This window comes from Piliocolobus tephrosceles, chromosome 5 (assembly GCF_002776525.5).
Source record: "Piliocolobus tephrosceles isolate RC106 chromosome 5, ASM277652v3, whole genome shotgun sequence".
NCBI lineage: Eukaryota > Metazoa > Chordata > Mammalia > Primates > Cercopithecidae > Piliocolobus > Piliocolobus tephrosceles.
In genome coordinates this window covers 124,671,184-124,696,534 of record NC_045438.1, presented here as the reverse complement: position 1 = coordinate 124,696,534, position 25,351 = coordinate 124,671,184, and the positions used below count along the sequence as shown (strand labels likewise).

The following is a 25,351-nucleotide window of genomic DNA, read 5'->3' as shown; positions in this document are numbered from 1 at the left end:
GAGCCCTAGAAGGTACCCTCACCTCCATCCACCTCCACACTTTCACCAGATCCTGCCTATTCCACCTCAGGGGAAGTCGACCAATTAAGTAGCCCAATAGGCTTAAGACTGCAGGTGCAGGGAGGCATGGATGTGCTTTATTTCTTGGACATGGCTCAGAGGAGGGGCAGCTCCTGAGCACAAGGGCAGGGTGAAGGGCAGCACAGGCCAGCAGGAGAGAAAGCCCTGTAGCCCGGATCACACACAGTCTCACCAGATCCCCAGCTGTGCCATGGCTGCTGCAGGCATCTCCCTTCCCTACCTCAGCCCAGGCCTCCACTAGTCAGCAGCTGAGCTGGCCCAGCTCCCCTCCACAGGCACAGCCTGCAGCTTGCCCTGTGCTCACCCCCAATCCCCCACCCCATTCTCCTTCACTATGAAGCTCCTCTGAATACAAAGCCCACCTCTCAATAACCTATCCCAAGATAATTTGGTTGTGCTAACTTGAATTTCTGAACTCCCTGCCCTGTTTCCCAGCATGGTCCTTTCTCCATGCCAAGCTATCTCAACCTACTAAATAGCTATTTTCCCTCAAATCTTTCCAAACTCCTGTCCTCCATCCCTGCCTTGCCCTACCAGAATATTATGTTGTTGTTTTTTTTTTTTTTCTTTTTTTTTTTTTTTTTTGAGACAAAGTCTTGCTCTGTCACCCAGGCTGGAGTGCAGTGGCACGATCTCAGCTTACTGCAACCTCCACCTCCCCAGTTTAAGCAATTCTCCTGCCTCAGCCTCCTGAGTAGCTGGAATTACAGGCGCATGCTACCATGCCCAGCTAATTTTTGTATTTTTGGTAGAGACAGGGTTTCGCCATGCTGGCCAGACTGGTCTCAAACTCCTGACCTCAGATGATCCACCCGCCTTGGCCTCCCAAACTGCTGGAATTATAGGCATAAGCCACCATGCCCAGCCATCTCTTGAACTTACTGAATTGAACTTACTGCTCCCTTCCTGGCCTCTCACACCATCCCTTTTAGAGGGGTTCTTTGCACAGCTGCTGGGCGATCTTAATAAATGTCCATCTGGGATGGGGAGCCACTGGCCAGTTAAAGCAGGACAGTGATGGGGTTAAAGTCCCACCACCTAGTGCAACCCCCGTAGCCTTCCCTGGCCTGGCCTGTCAGCCACCTCAGCCCCACTGCAACCCTCTAGGTACCTCAAGTGGCTGGTAGGTCCCGGCACATCCCACCCCGCATCACACCCCTGGTTTTGGCTGGAATGAAAGGGTATTCCCACTTCAGCCTGTCACTTGACTAACTCTGACTGTCCAGTTTCCAGGCTCTGGGCATGTTCTCAGGAAGCCTTTCTGACCCTCCCGGGTCAGTGCTGCCACAGCACATGGGCTCCTGTCACCTGCTGCAGGAGGCAGAAACTGTTCATGGATCTGCCTCCCTTCTGAGAGCTTCTCCAGGACAAGATGCGTATTTTGCCCATCTGGGCACACACAGTATATGTTTGCATCAGTCAGCGTCCAAGCAGGCAACAGGGGGCCACTTGAATTGGGATCATTTGAGGACAGTTTAACACAGGGACTGTTAACAAAGGTGTGGAGCAGTAGAGTGGGTGCTGCAGTGCCCTGACGCCAAGGCCCCAAGAGTGTGGAGCACTGTCTGAGGGGCTGTGACATGTGACTGAGGAGTGTGGTCAGCCCTGCAGGAATGGGAGCCTGCTGATGTAGTCCGTGCAGGTCAGCCTCCTGGGGCATGGGGCAGGATGGAAAAGGGTGAGAGGGACCCTGCTGATGCAGTCCGTACAGGTCAGCCTCCTGGGGCACAGGACAGGGTGGAAAAGGGTGAGAGGGACCCTGAGGGACAGATTCAGATGTCCAACCCAGGGCTCAATCAATGTCAATTGAACAGAACTTCACTGATGAGACATCTGAGCAGGGTTCCACAGGATGACCAACCACTTCTCCAGGGAGAAAATGACATTCCAGGCCAAAAATGTGGCAAGGCTTACCCGTGGGGTCAGCATGGCTTATGCCTGTGTAAAGGCAGCAACACTACAGTACTGACAGGGTTGGAAAAGCAATGAGCAAAGTCAAGGTCTCCAAGTGGGACAAACCCCCGCCTCCAGGTTGAGAGCACCGAGTGGGCAGAGCTCCTCCGCCAGGCTGCAAGGGACTTCTTTGGCTTGGGTTTTCCAGATGAGAAATTGGCTTTGGAGAAGGTGAGTGGTGGCCCTTTGTGGGGATGGGGAAGAACCCACACTCTGCTTTCACTTGATAGCTCACTCAGCAAACATTAGGAACCCACTTGGAAACGGGTGTTAAGAGTTCCAGGGTGAGCCAAGACCCAGGAAGCCCCCAGTCGGCCAAGTGCAGAGAATGAAGACTGGCCCATTTCCTTGGCCAGCATAGATGACCAAGCTGTGGAGTGAGAGGAAACAGTGGTGTTAAATAAGGCCAGGAGCCAACCTCCAGCAGGAAGCACTGACCTCAGCTTGGGCCGGAAGGTGCTGACCTAAGAGGCAACTGGAAGTAACTACAAGTATCCACAGTGGTCATCCAACGGATGCTTCCGGAAAGCTATTTTAATAGCTGAGGGAGGGCACATTACCAAGAAATATTTCCACCACAGGTCAGTGCAGCAGAAAGCAGAAATGAGGCCAGGCGGTCCTGACTTCAAATCTCAGCCTGTCACTTGACTACAAGTCCCTTAACTATTCTCAGCCTGGGTTTTCTCACTCATAAATCAGACACAATAATCACACGGCATCATTGTGAAGACTTGGAAGAGAATATGTAAAGTGCCCAGCATAAAACTGGCACAAAGCAAGCCCTCAATAAATTAATTTCCTGTCTGTTCCTACTACCATGTGCTAGAGACCAAGGCTGGAGAGATGTGGCTTCTACCTCCAAGAGCTGCCGCCAGTGGGCAGCTAGAGTGTCACAAGAAGTTGGCAGCATGCCAAGACCAGGTCAGAGCCCTGGGATGAAATGTGAAGTTCCAGAAGGAAAAGCAACAGCACTGCTTCTGTAGGAGAACGGACAGCACTTCATAAAAAACAAAAATGAGGCTGGGGGTGGGGGGTGGCTCATGCCTATAATCCCAGCACTTTGGGAGGCTGAGGTGGGTAGATCACCTGAGGTCTGAGTCTGAGACCAGCCTGACCAACATGGAGAAACCCCATCTATACTAAAAATACAAAATTAGCCGGGTGTGGTGGCACGTGCCTGTAATCCCAGCTACTCAGGAGGCTGAGGCATGGGAATCACTTGAACCCCAGAGGCAGAAGTTGTGGTGAGCCGAGATCACACCACTGCACTCCAGCCTGGGCAACAAGAGTGAAACTCCATCTCCAAAAAAAAAAAAAAAAGAAAGAAAAGGGAAAAGTAGGACAAATCAAATCCAAAAGTGACTCCAAAGTTGTAAGATTTGTAAGGCAGGACGGTTGCCGGTACCACTGCTAAGACAGCCCTGAGAGGTAAGGGCAGAGGCAGAAACCAAAGCTCTGAGAAATGTGACCAGCCAAAGTGACCTGACATGCGAGCCAGCGGCTGAGCCCAAGCTAAAGCTTTGGCCTCAACCCCCAACCCAGAGCACTGCACATGCAATCATGATCCTCTGATGGCCTTGATTGCTGGCCTCAACCCTTCAGTAAGCTGCAGTCTTTCTAAATTTTCCAACACCTGCTCCAGCTGTAGGGCCCAAATCATGGCAATGGGCAGATAAAGTGAGCAAGTGCCTATCTCCATGGATTGCAATGTGGCTTCATTCCTACAATTCCACACCACTATTTATGAACCATCGGCTCACTATGACTCCCAGATGCTCTCTGTCCTCCTTACACACAACAGGTCCCACCTAACTCACCCTTAAGACTGTCAGCGCTTGGGGCCAGGGAATTCTTTGTTGTGGGGCAGTCCTGCACAATGTAGCATGGCCAGCAGCATCCCTGGACTCTACCCACTAGATGCTGCCCCTAGTTGTGACAACTAACACTCTCTCCAGGCACTGCCAAACGTCCTCAGCTGAGAACCACTGCCTTATCTCTTGTACAGCTTTTTTTCCCCTAAACATGAAGAGTAAAAACACACTCCAGCTTAAGGGGTTACAGACCTCATAGGATACCTTAAACTGGAGTCATGAACTGGAGTGTAATGGGGAAACAGGAAACACTGGGCATCTGGCCAGCGTGGATGAGGCCCTTGAGATAAGGATCTATGTGGCGATAGGCAACTCTGTCCACCACGGGTCCTTGTAGACACTCCATAATGTCTTAATTTTTACCAACCCCTAGATGTCTATATGCGACTCCTAAATTGAGAATACAAATTTTAACTTTTCAGCTCTCATATTTCTGTGCATCTACTTAGCATCAGTGACAGAACTATGAACAAGACAGAGACCGCCCCTGAGCCACGGGCTTGCCCACTTCCAAAGTGCTGTAAGAAGTGCTATGCTGAGGAGCAACAGGGCTCAGCCGGGGCCCCACAGAGGAAAGAGAACACTGGGCCAACTCTACCACTTACTTCCTGTTTCCTATCTTTAAAACAGGGACACCAGCCCTACCTACTATTCAGAGTTGTCACCAGGCCTGGAGTCACAGAAGTTCTACGCTGGAAGAAACTTTCTAGGACTAAAAGGTGAAGGCACTCTGCAAACTGGAAAGTGCTACACAGAGGTAGAGGTCTGCCAGGGGGGTTCAGAAATCACGTGGATCCCAGTGAGGAAGCGCCTACTCAGAAGAAAGAAAAAGCAGCAAGGTGGGCTCTGAAGCTCTCAGACCCAGTGAGGAATGCAGGGGTCAGAGAGGTTTCAGACCCCAGCTCACAAGCATCCTGCCTCCCTCTGACCCACCAGCACCACATACTCCAACCACCTCGTCCACATGCCTTGGGAAGTCCTGCTCCTCAGTGCAGCTGAGGTTCTCTCAACTCCTCACAAGCAATGCTGCTTCCTGCCTCTGCAGGCTGGACAGGTATGGTGGCCCCATTCAAAAGTATTTTTCAGGCCCCATTTCAAAAGTATGTGGTGGCTCACGCCTGTAATCCCAGCATTTTGGGAGATCAAAGTGGGCAGATCACTTGAGGTCAGGAGTTCAAGACCAGCTTGACTAACATGTTGAAACCCTCTCTCTACTAATAATACAAAAATTAGCTGGGTGTGGTGGCAGGCGCCTGTAATCCCAGCTACTCGGGAGGCTGAAACAGGAGAATCACTTGAACCCAGGAGGTGGAGGCTGCAGTGAGCCGAGATCACGCCACTGCACTCCAGCCTGGGCAACAGAGTGAAACTGTGTATTATGTCACAGTCAGATGCAGTGAAAAGAGCTGGACTGGGCATGAGAAAACTCGAGTTCTGTTACTCTCATATATGAAATGTGGGTGGCTCCTCAGTCCCCCAAGTCGACATGGTCATCATGAATGGTCCAAACCACAATGGTGGGAATCCACTTCAGCTTTGTTTTGAAATAAATTGTTCTGAGGCCATAGGTGAGTTAACTCCAATAAAGCCTTGCCCTCAATTATGGGGACCCAGCCTGGAGAAACAAAATCCAGAGATAACCTTGAAACCTAATTTCAGACAAGGATTTCATCCTTCCACCTGCAAACCTTTTACCAGACCTGGCAGCAAACTGGTAAGTTAATGCAGTTGGTTGACAGGACGCCAGTGAGACACATGGACAAATGAAAGCCCTGGCTCCCTGACCCATGTGTGCCTGCCTCTTTGCAGACATTAGCCATGGCCAGCCAGGAAGGGCACTGGGTTAGCCGGTGGGCATGGGGCAGCCCAGCCCACTCCCTGCCTGGGAAACCCACTGGAGGCCAGGTGTAGTATCCCTTGAGAAGGCCAGCACCCAAAGGTCTCTCTTTCTCTCCTCTTCCTGTGCCGGGCAGCCCCCTGAGAACTGGTGCCAATCAACAGGGATCTCAGTGGGGAGCAGGGAGAGCAGCTGTCATCACACACTGGATCATCAGTCCAGATTGGCCAAGAACTGTCTCTACTGAGTGTGCAAACACTTGGCCTCAAATCAGTTGCCAATCAAGGTTTCATAATATCCAAAGGTATCACAATTATTCAGGAGTTCTTAAGAAACTCCCAAAATAAAATAAGTTTAATTTTCATTTTAAAAATGCCTGTGGCGTGTCTTATGAAACAGTCTGCCATAATATCAAGCAAATGACAACAGATTATTACTGTTTCCAAATCTAGCTGGGAATCACCATCTTTATACTGAAAGTTGAGAAGCAAACTCATCACCACTTTCAGCCCAGGAAGCCCAAATAATTCAGAAAATTACTAATATTTGGCAAAATAATTCAGCAAGAAGGTGTCCAAAATGCTGGGAAGAACTGAATTGTGATCCGTTACCATCCTCCAGGTGGGAAAGAATAAAACAAAAGTCCCACGATTTTAAGTCTGAATTACAAAATTAGAGGAAGAAAAGAAATGCAGCTGCTGGTACAGATTCGAATTTCAGTTAAGCATTTGAGTACAGTATTAAACAATTTTTGTCAAAAACAAGATTTCTCAGCCACTGAGAAAGAAAATCAAAGACCATGAGAAGAGGCCAAGAAAGGCAATGAGAGGCCTGAGCAAGGACACTGAGGAGGCTGCACCCAGGGAGGTTGGAGCGGAACGGCCTTGGGCTCCTGCCTGCACAGTAGGATCTCACCCCTGGAGAGACCCCAGCCCTGGCCCTCCTCCTCACTCTGACACAGGAGGAGGCACACCTCCAGTGAATTCTGCCTCACAGTGGCCACTGCCCTCCTAAGTGCAAGGCTGGGCTTGAGAATTTCAGGGGAGAAACTCAGTGGTGAGTGCTTCTCCCCAGCTGCAGCAGCTGGTACTTAGTGGCTCTTAATTTCCCAGCTTTCTGTGCTACTTCCCAAAGGCACACAGGAAGTGGACTGGACATCTGTGCCGGAGGTGACTAGCTTCAGGAGTGCTGATGGTGGCAAGGCCTCTCTGCACACGCTTTGGCCAGGTCCCCCCTCACCTCATCAGCAGCCAAGGGCATATCCCTCAATGTGGCTGGTCCTTAGGAGTCACACCCATTGGCCAGAGGTCCTAAGCACCAAGCCGTTGAGCAATAAGCTCCCAACTCGAGAGGCTGTGGCCAGTAAGCAGCAGGGTTCCATCTGGAACCCAGGTCTCTGACTACAATTACTAACCTAGAGCTCTTTTCTCACATTTCTTCAGCAGTGGTCTAGCAGAGGAAGTAGGACCATGAGTAGAGCCAGCCACTTCAGACAAGAAAGTGTGATGAAGTCCATGAACCCCGAGAATAAAGCCCTTTGGCCTGTCAGGGGCAGATTCTTAAGGGCACAGAAGGGGAAAAACAACAAAAGCAAGTTTATACTCATAGGGAAACATAATCTGTGATTATAAATATTTTATGGGCAAAGAAAGCAGCACTGGCTGAGAGAATGGGGTGGAGAGGGTGGACAGCAAATTAGATCCCAGCCTGCAAAGTGATAGGGCAGCTGGAAAAGCAGCAAAGCCGAGGCTATTCTGGGCTGTGCTGCAAGGGCCTGCATCACAGGCCCTGGCCACAGACTTTGTTGAAACCACAGCCTTCCAGTGGTCAGCACAGAACACCTTGGGAAGAGGGTTTAAGTCCATGAAGACCAGAGCAGGGGACAGCGAGGACAGAGGAGAGTCATCTGAATGACTCTGGCAAACCTCAACAGCAGGGAGGCGGGTGAGGGGAGGCAGCACCCTGCAAGCACGTGAAAGGAAGACACTTCCTGCTGACTAAGGGCAGAGGAAGAAGTGAGGCTGACCCCAGAAAGCAAGCAACCTGAGAAGCCAGAGGGCAGCTTGGGTCAAGCTGCCCCAGTGAGAGCAAAGGTCCAGCCCTTGAGCAAGTGGTGCCAGGCTGAGAACAATTCCACCTTCCCTTTGCCTCAGGCCAGGGCTCTCTACCTCCCACAGCCTTTAGGAAGTAGCACAGAAAGCAGGGACATTAAGAACTTGCTGAGCACCAGCTGCTGCCACTGAAGAGAAACACTCACCACTGGCAAAGCAGGCCCTGGTTTCAATGATTCCTCCTCCTTGACCACATCCAACCACTGCAGCAGAGCATGTCAGCCCTTCCAGAGGGCCAGAAGGAGAGGATATTAGCTCCTAAAATACCCAGAGTACCTTGAATCAGGCTTAGTCAGAGCCCTGGGGAGCGATGTGCTCCTCCAATGGAAGACGTAAAATTAAGAGCCTCTGCCTCATTGCAGTCAAGGCTCAGTGGGCAACGGGCTCCAAGGTGTGCCCACAGAACTCAGGAAAATCAGAACATCAGCCTCTAGGCTCAGGCTAGTAAGAATCGGGTCAAGATGGAGTAGACTCATCAACTACGAAAGGAAGACCCAATGATGTTGTGGGAGGACCCTGGGTTGGAAGTCACAGGATCCAGCTCTGAGACCAGCTTTACCACTTACTAGCTGTAGAACCTTGAGAAATCACCTCTTACCTCTGAAACTCAGTGTCCTCAGCGTTATTTCAATTTAAGAGACTTATATCCAGCTACCTACTCAACATCTCTTTGATGTCTCAAAGGCACCTCCATTCAGCTTGCCCACAACTGCTCTTCCTCCCTAATCCTCTAGCCTAGCTCCATGTTCAACAGGACCAACCATCCAGGCATAGAAGCCAGAAACCTCAGACCCATCCCCGGACTTTCCCCCATTACTATTCCCCATTACTAACCCATTACCAAGTCAACTCCACCTCCTAAAGATGCCCACTGCCCTCCACCACCACCCCAGTCCATATTATCACCTCGCATATAGTCTATTGCAAAGCACACACTCATCCCTTCTGGCCTCCCCGAGGATGTCTCTGCAGAGCAAATCTAACCATGTCTCCCCTCCCACCAGCCTTATTTCACTTGCTAAATTACTCTCCAACAGCATCCCAATGCCCTCAGCATGAGGAAAATCTTCCGAGGGCTCATAAGGCCCCACTCCTCTTTTGGCTTCAACCCACACCATGATCCCTCTTGTGGCTCCAGCCACAATGGCTTTTTCTTCTAGACCTGGCATTTATCCCATTCCCTCCTGTCACAGGGTTTATGCACATGCCCTTCCCTCTACCAGCAATGTTTCCTCCTCTTCTCTCACATAGCTAATGCCTATTCATTTATTTCACTATGAGTGAAGTGCACTAAAGTATACAGCTCAATCATTATTTACAGATGTCTATCCTCATGGAACTCCCACACAGATCCAAATTTAGAACATTCCTAAGACCCAGAAGGTTCCCTCTTTCCCCTTTCCAGTCTACACCTTCCCTACCCCCCAGGTAACCACTACTGACTTCTATCACTGTACATATTCGGACTGCAGCTGATGCAATCCTTCCTCAGGGAAGCTGCCTCTGATCCCACTGAAAAACTCTAGCTCCTTTATCACTGACCCTTGCTACACTTGGGACTTTGCACTTGTTTGAGGAATTGATTCATGTTGATTTCCCCTGGGACTCTATAAGGTCCAGGAAAGCAGGGGCCACACCTGCTTTTACTCACCTTTGTTTTCTCAGTGCTGACCCATGCAGTCATGACAATAGGAAATACCTAATTCCTATTTCTAAAAGTACCTATTGAGTGTTTTTTTTTTTTTTGCATTTTTTTTTAGCAACATGGTCTTGCCATGTTGCTAAGGCTGGACTCAACTCTTGAGCTCAAGTGCTCCTCCTCCCTCAGCTTCCTGAGGAGCTGAGACTACAAGCATGGGCCACCATGCCCAGCCTGAGTGCTTATTATTGCCAGGATATTGTTCTAAGCACTTATGGGTACAAACTCATTTAATCTTCACAACAATTCTATCAAGTAGGTACCATTATTACATCCCCTTTTACAGATAAGGAAACTGAGCCACAGAAAAGTAAAATAATTTGCCCATAGTCACTAAATGGTAGAGTCAGGCTTCAAACTCATACAGTCTGGCTATAAGAGCCTGTGTTCCTAATTATTATCCTACTCTGACTCTCAGAAGCCACTGAGATTAGTTATTCATTTAATGAGTTAACTACCTAAGGTATTCTAAATGAATTAAAAAAAAAAAAATTTAAAAAAGGGCCGGGCACAGTGGCTCACACCTGTAATCCCAGCACTTTGGGAAGCCCAGGCCGGCAAATCACAAGGTCAGGAATTCGAGACCAGCCTGACCAACATGGTGAAACCCCATCTCTACTAAAAATACAAAAATCAGCTGGGTGTGGTGGCGCATGCCTGTAATCACAGCTACTCATGAGGCTGAAGCAGGAGAATTGCTTAAACCTGGGAGGTGGAGGTTGCAGTGAACCAAGATCATGCCACTGCACTCCAGCCTGGGTGACAGAGCGAGACTCCGTCTCAAAAAAGAAGGAAAAAAAAAGAATTTATAAATAAGTTGATGAGGTTCCACTAAAGAAACTAAGGGAGCCTTTATATCTCCCCAAGCAGACCAACAGATGAAGGAAAGATAACTGTTGCTGAATCACCTGTACAGGCCCAAGATTATGTCATCTGCAAAATGTAAGAATGTATCCATTTCTCCAGCAGTCCAGGAAGGAAGCGTTGCTACTGGGCACAGAGGAGTGTTCTGGCAGACTATCCAGAACAAAGAAAGAATTACTGTCTGGGCTTTACTACAGCCTAAAGGGAATGTTCACTAGATTAAATCAGCCTCTCTGCTCTTATTTCATGCTAACCCGGTCATCTTTATAACCTTTTAAAGCCTCAAGCCCACTAATACAGGAAGAGGATATTTGGGATGAGAAACATAAAAACAAATATCTTTTGGTTAGAAAGTGGCAGACTCCACGGTACATTTATAAATTGGCATTTGGTGTGTACCTCAGTTTTCCAGGGCCTGACAGTCCTGCATGAACTCACAGGGTCCAAACCAGAAAAGGGCTCAGACCCTGGCACCAAGGCTGCTCCATGTAAAGAATGCTACCCCGTGTGGCCAGACTTGGGTAAGCCACCTTTCAACTGTTTCAGTGTCATTTATTTTCCCACCACATCCCAGAAAGCTCCGGAAGAACACATAAATGAATATATTTATTCTCTCACAGGACATTACACTGTTACCCAGTGTGAAGGGAGCAAGCAGCCCTGTGGCTCCCAAGCTCCCTTAGCAAAAGTGTGGTTCTCAGAACTGCTCCATTCACGAGCCCTCCTGCAACCAGAGGCCTGGGCTCAACTCACACAAAGTTCTGAGCAATGGCCAGCACCTTGGAATACTCGCCTTCCCGCCTGCGCAGGCTGATGGGGATGGGTGTCTTAATTCGTGTCCCCACAGGGTTCCCGTCGTCCTCAATGAGGACCACGTTGTTGGAGTCGAATCTGGGGGTCATTCGGGGGCCAGGCATGCAATGTCCCACAATGAGCGCCTTTTTCTTCTGTCCCTTGATGGCCAGTAGTATCTGGTCGCCCACCTTGCCCACTCCATTCTTGTTATAGACATGAATGCAGCGAGGAGCCCGATGGTATGGGCTGTTCCCCAGGGCACTGTTGTCCACCACTCGTACCCGCGTCATCTTCTGAATCGCACTTAGGCTCCCAGTGGTGCTGGTGGGAGAAAAAAAAGTCTGCAGTCTGTATCTCTCATGGTGAGGGTGCACAGGCCTCTTGAGAGGTCAAGGCTAGGGAGAAAGTACATGTCAGCAACACACACACAGCAGAGTGCTGTCCAGGAGCAGCAACAGAAAGTCAGGACTTTGTGAAGACTTATCTGTACCCACAACACTTTCCTCACAATTGAGAGCTTCTGCTGTTGTGTCAAGATCTCAATTTGAATGAGTTTTAAAGAGAACCCAATGTGACAATGAACTTCACAGCAGCCTAACTTAAAGCCTTTGCTTTCCAAAAGGACTCTGAGGACTTAAAGGAATCCCTTATGGGCTAGGCTTCATCCACTGCCTATCCTGAAAAACCTGCTTCCCCAGAATACACCATTCCCTAATTTTCTTATTTACATGTTGCTAGGAACTAGAAGATATGGGTAAGTTTGCAAAGGGAAGTCCTTGACACAACATAGCAAAAACTGGAAAAAAGTCAAGGTAACAATCTTTTAATACATTTTTCCTCATTAGAAAAAAAATTTTTTAGAGAGTATTTATTAAAGACAGACAAGGTATTATTAAACAAGACGATTACAGTAGGATTCCTATTTTCCTGATGCTAGCACCTGATGCTGGTGTTTCCATATGGTAATTCTAGGACCTCTTCTCTTGTTTTTTATGCCTACTCTAGGCAATCTTACCCATTAGCATTGCTGCCAACTCATAAATTCCATCTCCAGCCCCGCCTCTCTTCTATATTCTAGTTCCATACATTTCCACTCTCAACTCCCTACTCTATAGATACTGCAAACTCAGTAGGTCCCAAACTGACCTCACTGCCTCCCCTTGCAAACCTCCTCCTGCTGCTACACTTCTTATCTAGATAATGGCTTCTCCAGCAACACCAGAACCCAAGCCATAAAACTCTCTCCACCAACATCAACTGGCCACCAAGTCCTGTTAATATCACCCACTAAGCACCTATGTCCTTTCTCTCCAATCCCGCCAACAACTTCCTTCACTGAGCAGCTCACTCTCTTGCACCAAGACATTACTGTCCTAGTTGGTTCCCACTGCACTTCACTTTGCCGACAAAGAGCTCTCTTTAGAATACAAAAGTGATGGGCCGGGCGCGGTGGCTCAAGCCTGTAATCCCAGCACTTTGGGAGGCCGAGACGGGCGGATCACGAGGTCAGGAGATCGAGACCATCCTGGCTAACCCGGTGAAACCTCATCTCTACTAAAAAATACAAAAAACTAGCCGGGCGAGGTGGCGGGCGCCTGTAGTCCCAGCTACTTGGGAGGCTGAGGCAGAATGGCGTAAAACCCGGGAGGCGGAGCTTGCAGTGAGCTGAGATCCGGCCACTGCACTCCAGCCTGGGCGACAGAGCAAGACTCCGTCTCCAAAAAAAAAAAAAAAAAAAGAATATAAAAGTGATGCTACTCCCCACCATCTACACTGTCAATAACCTTGTCCCAATTTACCTACCTTCTAAGGCCACACATCCTACCACTCTGGGCAGGAGCAACCAGGAACTACTGGAGTTCCCCAAGCACACCCTTCCTCCCAATTCTTCCTGAAGGCCTAGACAGGATCTGCCCCCACCTCCCTTTTGAGAAGACTGCCTCCACTCTTTCTCCTCCTCTTTCTCCACTAGCAGCTCCTATGAGAGACCATCCAAAGTACAATCCTCTATTAAAATATTCTATAACATTTTCTTAGAGTTACTTATTTTCAAGTTTGCTCCTATGGCTGACAGTGAGAATTCTTTCAGGACAGGAAGCAACTCTCATTCATCTCTGTATGGCCAACCCCAGGCGCGGTGCTCAGGAAACACCTGTGGGATGAGGGCATGACAGGGCCAGGAGGCATGTCTGCCAACGGGCATGCCTCCTGTGCTCTCCTGGCTTAGCATCTACAAGAGGAGGGTGTCACACTTCTATCATGCTCAAGTTCTTGGTAATAGGCATGTATTATTTTTGTAATTCAAAAAATTTCATTTTTAAAAGAGAGGATTTTAATGCTCTAGGGGAATGATAGGGTTGAGAGATGTCAGATTCACTCTAAGAGTCTTGCAAGGACTGAAGAGTAAAAGCTTCCACCATATGCCATTCCCCGTCGCACTTCTAACAGCATCATCACCTCTTTACGTATCCCCCATCCTGTGACCAGACCAACCAAGCCAGCTCAGCCTGATCCCTTTAGCTTTTCCCAACTCCATGCTTACCTCCCTGAGTTTTTACTCCTGTTCTAGTCACTATAACACCCAGCCCTGATAGGAAGCTTACACAAAGACAGTGTTAAGAACTTAATGGGAAAAGTTACCTGAAACAGCGATGGCTCAGTGCTCTGCGTACACAGGTGAAGGGGCCCCAGAGCCCAGTAAAGAAAGCCATGGGATCCCAAGATAGATCCTGCAGGAAAAACGAGAGGGGGAAAAATTGGTTTCTAAGTCACAGCCCTTAGAGCCAGTTTTCTTTGGGGACTTGTGTGGGAGATGGCACTTCCAGCACAAGATCATTAGTCACAAAATATAAATCTTAGTGGTTAAAGGATACACAGATGATTAGACAGAGCTCTAGCTCCGATTTTGCTGATTCACGTTCTAACTCTGGGGTTGGAGAGGTGGCATGGCCCACAACAGCTTCTGCTATAAAAAAAATACAGCAGCACAGAGAATGCCTTCCTTATTATATCACTTCCACAGGCAGGAGGAAAATATGAACCCTTGGTTATAAATCCAGCCAGGGACTATTTCTCGAGTCCTCCAAAGAGGAAAAACTGCACACTATTGCCCTTGTTGATACTCATGCGCCTTCTGAAACCAGCACTTTAACTCCCTAAAAGAAAGTAAAGTATCTAAGCAGCCACTCAAGTTGTCTGTCACTACATCACCTTTCCCCCAAATGTAAAGGCCAGAACACCTGTACAGCTCAAGGCCAGCAAAGCAAAGCCAAAGGTTGCTCTTGCCAAGTCAAAGACCAAAGTCTCTATTTGGGTCAGTCTCCCAAACAACACTGTAAAATGGAAAACTGACCTACACCATACTACAGCTGAAAGCGGGCTTTGGGAAACCAAGTTGAAGAGTTAGTTGAAAGAGCAAACACCAACCCAAGACTTGTGGCTCTAGTTTTCAGAATCTCAACCCTGTTGCTCCCTAGCACTAACAAATACAGAGGCTGCCAGTGCCCTGAAACACCAGAACATCACTTCAGAGAGTGCTTCAGAAAGGTCTGTAGCCAGCTGCAAAACACACCTGTTTTTCCACCCAAATGTTTGGCTGCAGAGGTGTCCATTCAAGGTCTGCTGAGAAAAGCCTCTACACTGTAGTATTTACACACAGCTTTGCTTTGCACAAGTTCAAACCACCTCAGATAAGACTTTATTTAATAAGAATGTTGGGGTGGGGGGAAGAGGAATCCACTCTTCCCCAGGAATACCTAGACACTCCAAAAATACTTTTTTTTTTCTTTCCTAGAGACAGAGTCTTGCTCTGTCACCCATGCTGGAATGCAGTGGTACAACTGCAGCTCACTGCAGTCCTGAACTCCCCAAGCTCAGGTGATCCTCCCACCTCAGCCTCCCGAATAGTCAGGACCACAGACACACACCAGGATGCCAGGCTAATTTTTTGGTTTTTTTTCTCAGAGATGATGGTCTCACTTCGTTGCCCAGGTTGGCCTTGAACTCCTGAGTGCTCCTGAGTTAATGTAATCCTCCCGCCTCAGCCCCCCAAAGTGCTGGGATTATGGGTGTGAGCCACCCACCACACCTGGCCTTTAAATGCTTATTAACTACAATTTAGCCTGAAATCCCAAATTTATTCCCACGTGTTTTCCTTAAGACAACCCATGAAGCATTAGCAAAAATGTAATTATGATTAGAAAAATTAAATGCAAATGTATGCAACTACTAACATCTGACACACAGAGAATCACAGACTACCAAATGAGACCAGCTTTACTTTTACTGGTGAGGTGACCCTGGACAAGTAACCAAACTGCTGAGCTTTGGTTTCCCATCTGTAACACAGGGATACTAACAGTATCTTCCCCCAAGGTAGTTATGAGGATTCAATTAGATAAGCCATGCAAAGCACTTAGCATAGTGCCTGGCACTCTTTACCAGCTAATAAGCTATCATCATCATCATGTCGTATATCATTTTAAAGATTAGAAAACTGATATACAGGCAGATTAAGTGACTTGTGTAGAATCCCACAATTAGTCAAGGGCAGAACCAGAACTGGATCCAGGTTCAGTCCAAGGGTGTTCCAATCGCACTCTGCAGCCTTGCTCTGCTATACCAAAGCTCATTTCACACGAGAGCCCTGGGTGTCAAGCAGCTTTAAGGGTCATTTGGCCTCTTTCTGTGTTCTTTGTTTATGAACACTTATCAAATGGTTACAATGTGTCAGGCAGCAGGCTAAGTGTCTTATATTACCATCTCATTTAAACTTCATGGCCAGCCACAGTGGCTCACACCTGTAATCCCAGCCGAGGTGGGCAGATCACCTGAGGTCAGGAGTCTGAGATCAGCCTGACTAACATGGAGAAATCCCATCTCTACTAAAAATACAAAATTAGCCAGGCATGGTGGCACAAGTCTGTAATCCCAGCTACTCAGGAAGCTGAGGCAGGAGAATCGCTTGAACCCTGGCAGTGGAAGTTGGGGTGAGCCGAGATTGCATCATTGCACTCCAGCCTGGGCGACAAGAGCAAAACTGTCTCAAAAAAATAAATAAAATAAACCTCAAAAAACTCTATGAAATGGGTACAATTATTATTAGCCTCACTGTTATACACAAAGAAATAAAGCCCAGAGAGGTTAAATAACTTGCCCAAGGTCACATGGCTAGGAGTGACCAGGCTGAAATATGAACCCCAGTTGTGGGCTTCCTAAACCCATGATCTTACTCAACAGAGTAAACATGGCAACTTTTAATTTAAATATTAATATTTTACAACTATTGAATCATTCTTGTTCCATCAAGAATACTGACGTCAGCTGGGCGTGGTGGTGCATGCCTATAATCCCAGCACTTCTGGAGGCCAAGGCAGGCGGATTACTTAAGGTCAGGAGTTCAAGACCAGCCTGGCCAACATGGTGAAACCCCTTCTCTATTAAAAATACAAAAATAAGACGGGCGTGGTGGCGGGCACCTGTAGTCCCAGCTACTCAGGAGGCTGAGGCAGGAGAATTGCTTGAACCTGGGAGGCGGAGGTTGCAGTAAGCCAAGGTTGGGCCACTGCACTCCAGCCTGGGCAATATAGTGAGTCTCCATCTTAAAAAAAAAAAAAAAAAAAAAAAAAAAACACTGACGTCACATGCACATTTTACTCACAGCCAATTCAGTGCTAGCTGAATCAACTGAAATGGAGACACATATCAGGTGAAAATTATTCCTTTTAGTCTAATTTAAGTTTTGAAGACAATTTGTAGTACAGGAGGCAAGAAGAGATCCACACTCAGAGCAATAGCTAAAAACTGGCAAAAAAAACAAACAACAAAACAAAACTTCTGAAAAGCAGACTCCTTCTGGTCCAGGCTGTGTTAGCTCAAATCCCTGCCAAGCTGTTCCCATCTGATGCTGGCAGGCCCTTGGCTCCCTGGGAGAGAAGAGTCTCCTGAACGACTCCACAGAACCCTCAAGATTAACCCAGCACCACCCACATTCCCTCTCCTGAGAAGTGCAACACCCTGCCTCTCAGCACCACACTGCTTCCTCAAGAACGCTGATATCAGTCCAAGAACTGCAAAAGCACTTAAGGGCTTCCCAGAACTTTCCTGACTCAGGTGTCATCACAAAGCACCTCCCTAAACTCTGTAAGGCTGTCAGTGCACAAACACAAACTCAGGCCTCCTCTCTGCACCTTGCTCTCAAGCCAACTCCACAACCAACACTCATCTCTGCCCAGCCAAATGTGACCCAGCTCCACAAGAATCTCCTCCACAAAGTCTTGTGTCAAACGGCAGCATCACTTGCTACCCCTCCTGAACACTGGGACATCCTGGTGCTAGTGCAACTCTCAGAGTCAATATTCACTATCCAAACACCGACACTGAGTAAATGTGGATACTTTTGAGATAAGGCTGATGTCCTTTAACATTCTATTTCTTCCTACTCGCTATCCAAAATTCAGAAACCAGATATTCTGACAACATGGCATCTGAATATGCTACAGGAATTCAGGAGCCACACAGACTCTGATGGTAAGGATTACCTGTACTGCCCTCAAACACAAGAGTTATATATTTATGTCTCTAGGGAGCATTTCCCAATTCAGTGACTTTTCACTAGCTCTTTAGTGGATCTGATATTGACCTCTAGACCTAAACCCAAAGGACTCAGACATCAAATGGCCAGCAGTTAGCATTCCTATGAAGTTGAAAGCACAAAAGAACCAAATACATTCACTTTTTGTATATACGTCCTGTATCCCTCCAAAAAAACAAACTGTTGTACCCTCCTCTTCCACCCTAGCAAAAGACCCCAGCCAGTCCTGATAGTAACAGTAGGAGTGCAATAAATACTTGTTGAATAAAATAAATGAGGTAGCCAGGAGAAAGACAGATCCCCCATGGCTCTGACGGAGGGAAATCCAGACACGGTAGAGCTCTTATCTGTATTTTCGGAATCAGGACATGTCAGGCAAACACGCTGTAAGAGAATGATGGTGCTAATCATGGAGGATTAGCCCGTGCTTTTTTTCCAGGCCCCCTGGACTCACCTCCTGGGCCTGGTGCCTACACTGTCCACTATGGAAAATGCCTCATCCCACCACTAAAATAACTGCTTCAGAATAGGGAAGAGCAATGGAGGCAGCAATTTACTTCAAAGCAACTTTGATGGACCCTGATATTATTTCCTAGCATAAATCTATCCTATGGACACAGACCCTGAATCACTTCAGACCTAGTCTATACACAATGGTTGTTTCACAAGGAATGTCACTCTGAGTCTTGTGCACAGGAGACTGGCTTCAACAATAGTTCCTTCTCTACAACACTCTCACTTAGAGGAGGCCAGGTATTTGGAAAACTTTGGTGCCAGAGACAGCTTTTCATGCCACTTCTTGGTCAGCACTAAGTATTACCCTCCTGTTTTAGAACACGAATCAACTTCTCCTTAAAAAGAGCTGGGGTCGGGGGTGGGAAGAGAGAGGGGGTGGAAGGAAAAGAAAAAAGAAATTAAATTAATACAATCCAAGCCATGCTCATTTTCCATCTTGCTTTAAGATCTCCCTTCAGTTGCAGAGGCAAGGGGGACGGGAGGACTAAGGATTTCTTTTTTTTTTTTTTTTTTTGAGACAGAGTCTGGCTCTGTCGCCCAGGCTAGAGCGCAGTGGCCGGATCTCAGCTCACAGCAAACTCCGCCTCCCAGGTTCACGCCATTCTCCTGCCTCAGCCTCCCGAGTAGCTGGGATTACAGGCGCCCACCACCTCGCCCGGCTAGTTTTTTGTATTTTTTAGTAGAGACGGGTTTTCACCATGTTAGCCAGCATGGTCTCGATCTCCTGACCTTGTGATCCACCTGTCTCGGCCTCCCAAAGTGCTGGGATTACAGGCTTGAGCCACCGCGCCCGGCCAGGACTAAGGATTTCAATGGAATATGGGGGAATTGGCATTGCCCTACAGATCCCATTGGAATGCATGCTCTGTGAGAGCAGGGACCAGCCCTTGCTCTGCTCCGTGCCAGACACTCAGTGCCCAGAACTGTGCCTAGCACACCTACAGCTGAGTAACTCTATTAAGTGGACAGAACTGATTTATGGCTGAGCACGGTGGCTCACGCCTGTAATCCAAACACTTTGGGAGGCCAAGGCGGGCGGATCACCTGAGGTCAGGAGTTTGAGACCAGCCTGGCCAACAATACCAAATTTTTGGTCTCTACCAAAAATACAAAAATTAGCGGGGCATGGTGGTACGTGCCTGTAGTCCCAGCTACAGTCAGTCCCCGGCTAAGGCAGGAGAATCTCTTGAACCTAGGAGGCAGAGGTTGCAGTGAGCCGAGATCACACCACTGTACTCCAGCCTAGGTGACAGAGTAAGACTCTGTCTCAGAAACAAAACAAAAAAAGAACTGATTTATAATTCAACCACCAGCTCCAGAGAGGCTCCACGTCAGTGGGGTTTGTGGTTTTTCTTGTGCCCTTTACCCAGGCTCCCAGTGACTTGGGAGAGCCTCACAGGCACAAAGAGCTTTTTTTTTTTCTTTCTTTTTTTTAGAGAAGGAGTCTTGCTCTGTCACCCAGGCTGGAGTGCAGTGGCGATCTCCGCTCACTCCAAGCTCCACCTCCCGGGTTCACACCATTCTCCTGCCTCAGCCTCCTGAGTAGCTGGGACTACAGCGCTAATTTTTTTGTATTTTTAGTAGAGACAGGGGTTTCACCGTGTTAGCCAGGATGGTCTCGATCTCCTGACTTTGTGATCTGCCCGCCTCGGCCTCTCAAAGTGCTGGGATTACAGGCATGAGCCACCGCGCTCTGCCAGAGAGCTCATTTTTAGTTACTCTGAGTTGGAAGGGCAGACACAAAGAGTCTGTACCTCTGATGCTTTGTGGAAAGCTGGAAAGTACCATTACTTTAAGTTTTGAGGATCAGCAAAATATATTTAGTATCACAGATCTATATATAAGTATACATTGTTTCTACCTAAACAATTCCAATCTTTAGGTACCTGGCAGGTTACATTTTAAAGACCTTTCAAGGGGAATGGCCTCTATAGAAAAAGGAGAAAACAAAAAGTTCAGCACAATCACAAATGAGCCTTAAAAGGAGGTTCTGCTAGTACGTAACGGACAGGAAAAGAGACACTGAGAAATCAAATGGAAAGCCCAGATGCAAAAAAGACAAACTCTGCCAGTGTGAGAGTATAAATGTCCTTCTTCATCAAAATAGGAAAAGCAAAGGCCTGGCAGCTGTGATAAATCAAAAACAAAAAGGAATTCTTGGGACCCTCTGTCCTGTCACGCAGACACAACCCCTCGCATCTCAGGTTTCTCCTCAACCATTCTGGACCAATAAGTACTTTCATTTGTTGCTTACAGACTCATTACTGTTTTTGCTGCCCAACTATTTCCTTTTAGGAAGTGTGGTGTGTGCGTGGTTTGGTAACCTCACACAATAGCATGTTATAATTCTCAAAGTACTTTCACACAGATCACTTTCTTTGAAGATTTCAGCTTGAGCTCCCAATGGAAACAAAGACAAACCGGAAAGACCAACAGTCCGCAAGGGGGCTGAATCTGCTAATGATTCTGAACAGTTCTGCAGGGTCCACAGAGTTGGAGAAATGAAGACAGAAATGCAAAGCTTGTTGGCTGACTCACCCAAGGTTAGAAGGTAATAAGGCCCAGATCAGAGCTCAAGGCTGTTTTTATTAAACACTGCACAATACTTGCACAGTGAAGATGCTGCTTTAGTCACTAATTAAAGCTTCATGGATACAAATAAATGTTCCACACGCAGGGTAAAGTACTCCTCCTTTGGCAAGGCTGCCACATAATCTTTAAAAAACTCAGGAAACAAAAAGCCATCTCTTCATTAAATATCTACACTACACGCAGGACAGCCTCGGACCAAAGCTAAAGCTGATTTTGAGTGATCTGCCAAGGTGTGAGTTTTCACAGTAGCACTATCAATGTAAAGTATCCCTCAATAGCATGATCGGCTGTTTCCACCACAGCTACCACTGAGAAAACCCCATTTCTCAATCCCATTTCACAAAGGGAAAACATGTCTAGGGTTATTGTCCTATATTTGTTTATCTAACTTATGCCCCACCTTGTTGCAAAAGTATTTAAAGCAGGGCGTGGTGGTTCACACCTGTAATTACACCACTTTGGGAGGCTGAGGGAGGAGGATCACTGGAGCTCAGGGGTTGGGGGTTGCAGTGAGCCATAATTTTGACACAACACTCCAGCCTGGGTGACAGAGCGAGATCCTGCCTCAAAAAAAAAAAGTAAGCAGTAGTACTTAGACAGATGTGACAATTTTCAATTATTCAAGATGGCTTTTCAATGTGGAGACAATTGTATAGTTTATCTAGTTTTGCTCCTCCTCCCATCCCTACCTCACAAGTATACAAACACCTATAATCCAGATATAAATTTGTAATATTCTTCATCTGGTCAAACTCAGGAAAAACTGCACAAGGTAAAGTAAAATTCTACTGAATCATATACATAATTCCCTTCCTATTGGGCTAGGTTTAGGTGGGCTCCAGGTTTATGAAGATGTCAGATTGGCAGGAAAGTAGTGCGGAAAAGTTAAAGAATGGGGATGGGAGGGTGCTGCTAATGGAAAGCATGTATCTCTTTCACTCCATTCTCCCCTTCTCTCACACCAAGTCTGTGACCCTGGAATCACCTATCCAGGTCTCAACAACTCTCTGCCAAGCAGAGATCATATTGGGAAAAGCAAAGTGGTGTGGAAATGGAAGTGCTTTAGCTTCACTCATATAAGGGATCATTTTAACGTGGACAATCCTTCTCTGAATTATCCAGTAGGGACTAAATCTGCAGGATAAATTGTTTACCAGATCCTGGCCAGGAAGAGCAAGCTTGTTCCCTGATTCTCAGGGCAGCACCATGGATGCCTCTTTAAGATCACAGCCCTGACAGTGTTTTCAGTTAAGAGTGGACATGATAAAGTGCTTCCTCTCTTTTCTAAAGACATAAATGATTTTTTGAGTTTTTAACAGAGGGCTTTCCTACTCTGAGTTGTGTTTCACTGGTGAATGGTAAGCTACTTTACTATGACCTTTTTAAATATTCAGCATATTACCTGACCCAGAACATTTCTGAGATCTGAACTGCAGTCTTCTCTTGCATACTAGTTGTCACTGTAAATACACATGTAAAATCATACCAAGGGTAAGCAACAACCCAGACAAACCATGAGCCTATAAAATAGAAGGCTAAACCATAACCTGCTTTTCAAGCCCCTACACAGCCCTAAGAACTAGCCAAGCGCTGGGCGCGGTGGCTCACATCTGTAATCCCAGCACTTTGAGAGGCCAAGACGGGCGGATCACGAGGTCAGGAGATCGAGACCATCCTGGCCAACATGGTGAAACCCCGTCTCTACTAAAAATACAAAAAAAAAAAATAGCCTGTAGTCCCAGCTAGCAGGAGGCTGAGGCAGGAGAATGGCGTGAACCCGGGAGGCGGAGCTTGCAGTGAGCCGAGATTGCGCCACTGCACTCCAGCCTGGGCGACAGAGCAAGACTCTCTCTCAAAAAAAAAAAAAAGAACTAGCCAAGCAACCTGACAGTAGGAAAATCCATTTTAGGTGGGCCCCGGTATCATAATCCCAAAGACATGAGTGGAGCAAAATAGGTTTTAAAGGATTCTTGCAACACTGAAGATTCTAGGAGCTAAGGAGAGTCTAAATAACCGTGTTCAGTGCCCAACTACCTGAAAAGTGGACTCCGGAGAAATTTTGTTGTTATTTCCCTCCCCCCCACCCCGGGAAACATTTTATCTTTAATATTCAGGAGCAATAATAAAATACTTTGGCCACTGTTCCTTCACGGATTCCACAAGGCACTTAATTCTCATGTCAGGCTTTTTGAAATGCTTGCCCTGGAAAGTGTCACTTGATGGCTCACACACTCCTTAAGGATTAGGTGCTGACCCTAATCAGGCACAAGCAGAAATAGCTCAGGAATCCACATGCTCAGACTCATAACTATACTATTTTGTAAAAAATAAAAACATATAAAAAATGCCTTCTGGCTGGACAAGGAGGCTCATGCCTGTAATCCCAGCACTTTGGGAGGCTGAGTTGGGTAGACTGATTGAGGCCAGGGGTTGGAGACCAGCCTGGGCAACATGTTGAAACCCCATCTCTACTAAAAATACAAAAATTAGCCAGGAGTGGTGGCGCGCGCTTGCAGACCCAGCTACTCGGGAGGCTGAGGCGTAAGAATTGCTAGATCCCAGGAGAGGCTGCAGTGAGCTGAGATTTTACTGCTGCACCCAGATCTCCCCAGCCTGGGCAAGAAAGACTGAACCAAAAAAAAAAAAAAAAAGCCTTCCAGTGATCCTCAGAAGTCCAAAAACCAGATAACTATGGCCTCCACTTCCCTTTTTCAGATAACCATTACAATGCTATTTGACCTCAAAGTGAATTTTATTGTTCCACACATGCAATAGATTACACCAATTTCACAACTCCCAGAATCCAAACCTACACAGACCCTTCCCACCAGGCACTTTACTAAAAACGGGCTTCATCTCCATCTTTCTTTGTGTCACAGTTGAAAAACTGCCCTTCCTAATTAAGCCAACCAACTTCTTACCTCAATAAAATCCTTGTTTTTCAACAGCACATACAGTATTTCCAGTGATGAATAGTGAACTGTCTTTCATCTCACACAGTAACTTCTGAGAAGATCTACTTTGTTCTTTACTATATATTCCTGGCATGCTAACTGCATCCTCACGGACAATTTTAAGTGACTGAAAACTCAGGCAAAGAAAGTCAAGAGGGCAAATAGAAGGGCACAGAACATCAATGCTTTTCCAATTTTTCTCACTGCGACCTACAGAAACACACTGTAGAACACCTAATACACTCACACGTTTGTGTACACCTGAAGCAAGTGTCAAGAAACAATACCCTTACTAAGTGCAACACTGTCTGATATTTTCTGTTTCATGTTTTAAATGGCTGTGATCTACTAAACTGATTTCCAGTTCACCAATAGGATTCAGTTTGAAAAACACTGCAATAAATCAAACCTTACAGTTGCATTCCACAAGCTACTAATAAACTCTTGAAAAGCCAGCATACAGCAGAGACGCTGACCAACTACAAGATCCAAACCCCCAGGTGAGCAGTGTCCTTCTGTTCAGCAGTGGCAGTTCCCCACCACCACCAGGCCTGGGAGTTAAGTATCTCCCAAATTCCCAGAGTTTCCCAAGTAGCCCAAGGTGTCTGTCATATGCCCTTTTAACCTCTTTATAAATTCAGTCCCAACCATCTCTTATGGTGGCAAAGTTCATTCATCGTCCGCTGTGGAAAGCAAAACTTCCTTTTTGTCCCCTCCAGGAACCAAAAATTAAATGACCAGGTTGGTGCCCGTTGTGCCTTTGTGATCTATTTGTGTGGGTGACATATATATACAAGAGTCTCAGTCTCTCCCTTCATCTTTCCAGTCTTAATCACTGATAGATGCAGTCTCTGGTGAAATGAGAAACCAGGGAACCCCCTTGCCTGGGGGAGGGCGCACTCATCAGCGTGACAGAGTGAAAGCAAAAACTCAATCCTCACACCACAGAGGCGTCTGGACAACTCATCTCCAGACCCAAGTTGGGAAAGGGGAGGGCGGCGCGGAGAGCGGAGAAGCTCGAGGACACGCACTGGAGTGACCTGCGACAGCTGAACGCAGCCCGCCCTCCCCAAGTCGGCTCCGCAACCCGGGGAAAGCAGGTGAGAGCCCGCCATGGACTTGGAAGTCGCAGAAGCCGCCCACGGAGAGTCGGAGGGAGGAAGGTCCGGGTCAGGGGCCTCCCCTACCCGTCGGGACCCCTCCCACTGACCCTCTGCCTCCCTCTCTGGCCTCTCCTCACTCACCCCAGGGAGTGGGCCTCCCCTACTGGAGAGAAAAGAAGAGAAGGAGAGAATTAGGGGGTTGACGCCCACCCCCGCACCCCACCATACCGCTCTCGCCGCCCGGGAAAATCCCGACGCGGGACCCACCGGCCAAGCGCCGCCTTCTCCCCACGCGGTCTCTCTCCAGCGCCTGCGCGCCAGGCCCAGCCCGGCGGACGCGATCTGAGAGTGCGCGCGCGCCTTGCGTGCGCCGGCGTGTGGGA

The 25,351-nt window shown here is 47.5% G+C and overlaps 1 protein-coding gene across 4 annotated transcripts; it reads right to left on the bottom strand.

The window, feature by feature from the left end:
• Nucleotides 1–10,947: 10,947 nt before the first annotated feature.
• Nucleotides 10,948–25,338, bottom strand: MRPL14 (mitochondrial ribosomal protein L14). 4 transcript variants are annotated; one of them, XM_023212908.1, is made up of 3 exons: nucleotides 25,236–25,277; nucleotides 13,852–13,940; nucleotides 10,948–11,606 (listed from the first exon to the last, which is right to left on the bottom strand). In XM_023212908.1, exon 3 carries the CDS (start codon nucleotides 11,499–11,501, stop codon nucleotides 11,166–11,168), a length of 336 nt encoding a protein of 111 aa, XP_023068676.1. In that variant the 5' UTR covers nucleotides 11,502–11,606; nucleotides 13,852–13,940; nucleotides 25,236–25,277; the 3' UTR covers nucleotides 10,948–11,165. The 4 variants fall into 4 exon arrangements, with proteins under 4 accessions (XP_023068676.1, XP_026311265.1, XP_023068675.1 ...); XM_026455480.1 differs by lacking the exon at nucleotides 25,236–25,277 and adding an exon at nucleotides 25,197–25,224; XM_023212907.1 differs by having other exon boundaries at nucleotides 10,952–11,532; nucleotides 25,197–25,338.
• Between the last annotated feature and the right edge of the window lie 13 nt (nucleotides 25,339–25,351).

What these genes read in the sequence shown, in the direction of transcription:
- MRPL14 (XM_023212907.1), bottom strand. Translation starts at nt 13,922, where the DNA reads ATGGCTTTCTTTACTGGGCTCTGGGGCCCCTTCACCTGTGTACGCAGA. An exon ending in CTGAGCCATCGCTGTTTCAG is followed by an intron (nt 11,533 to 13,851) that starts GTAACTTTTCCC and finishes TTCTCCCACCAG; the next exon opens with CACCACTGGGAGCCTAAGTG.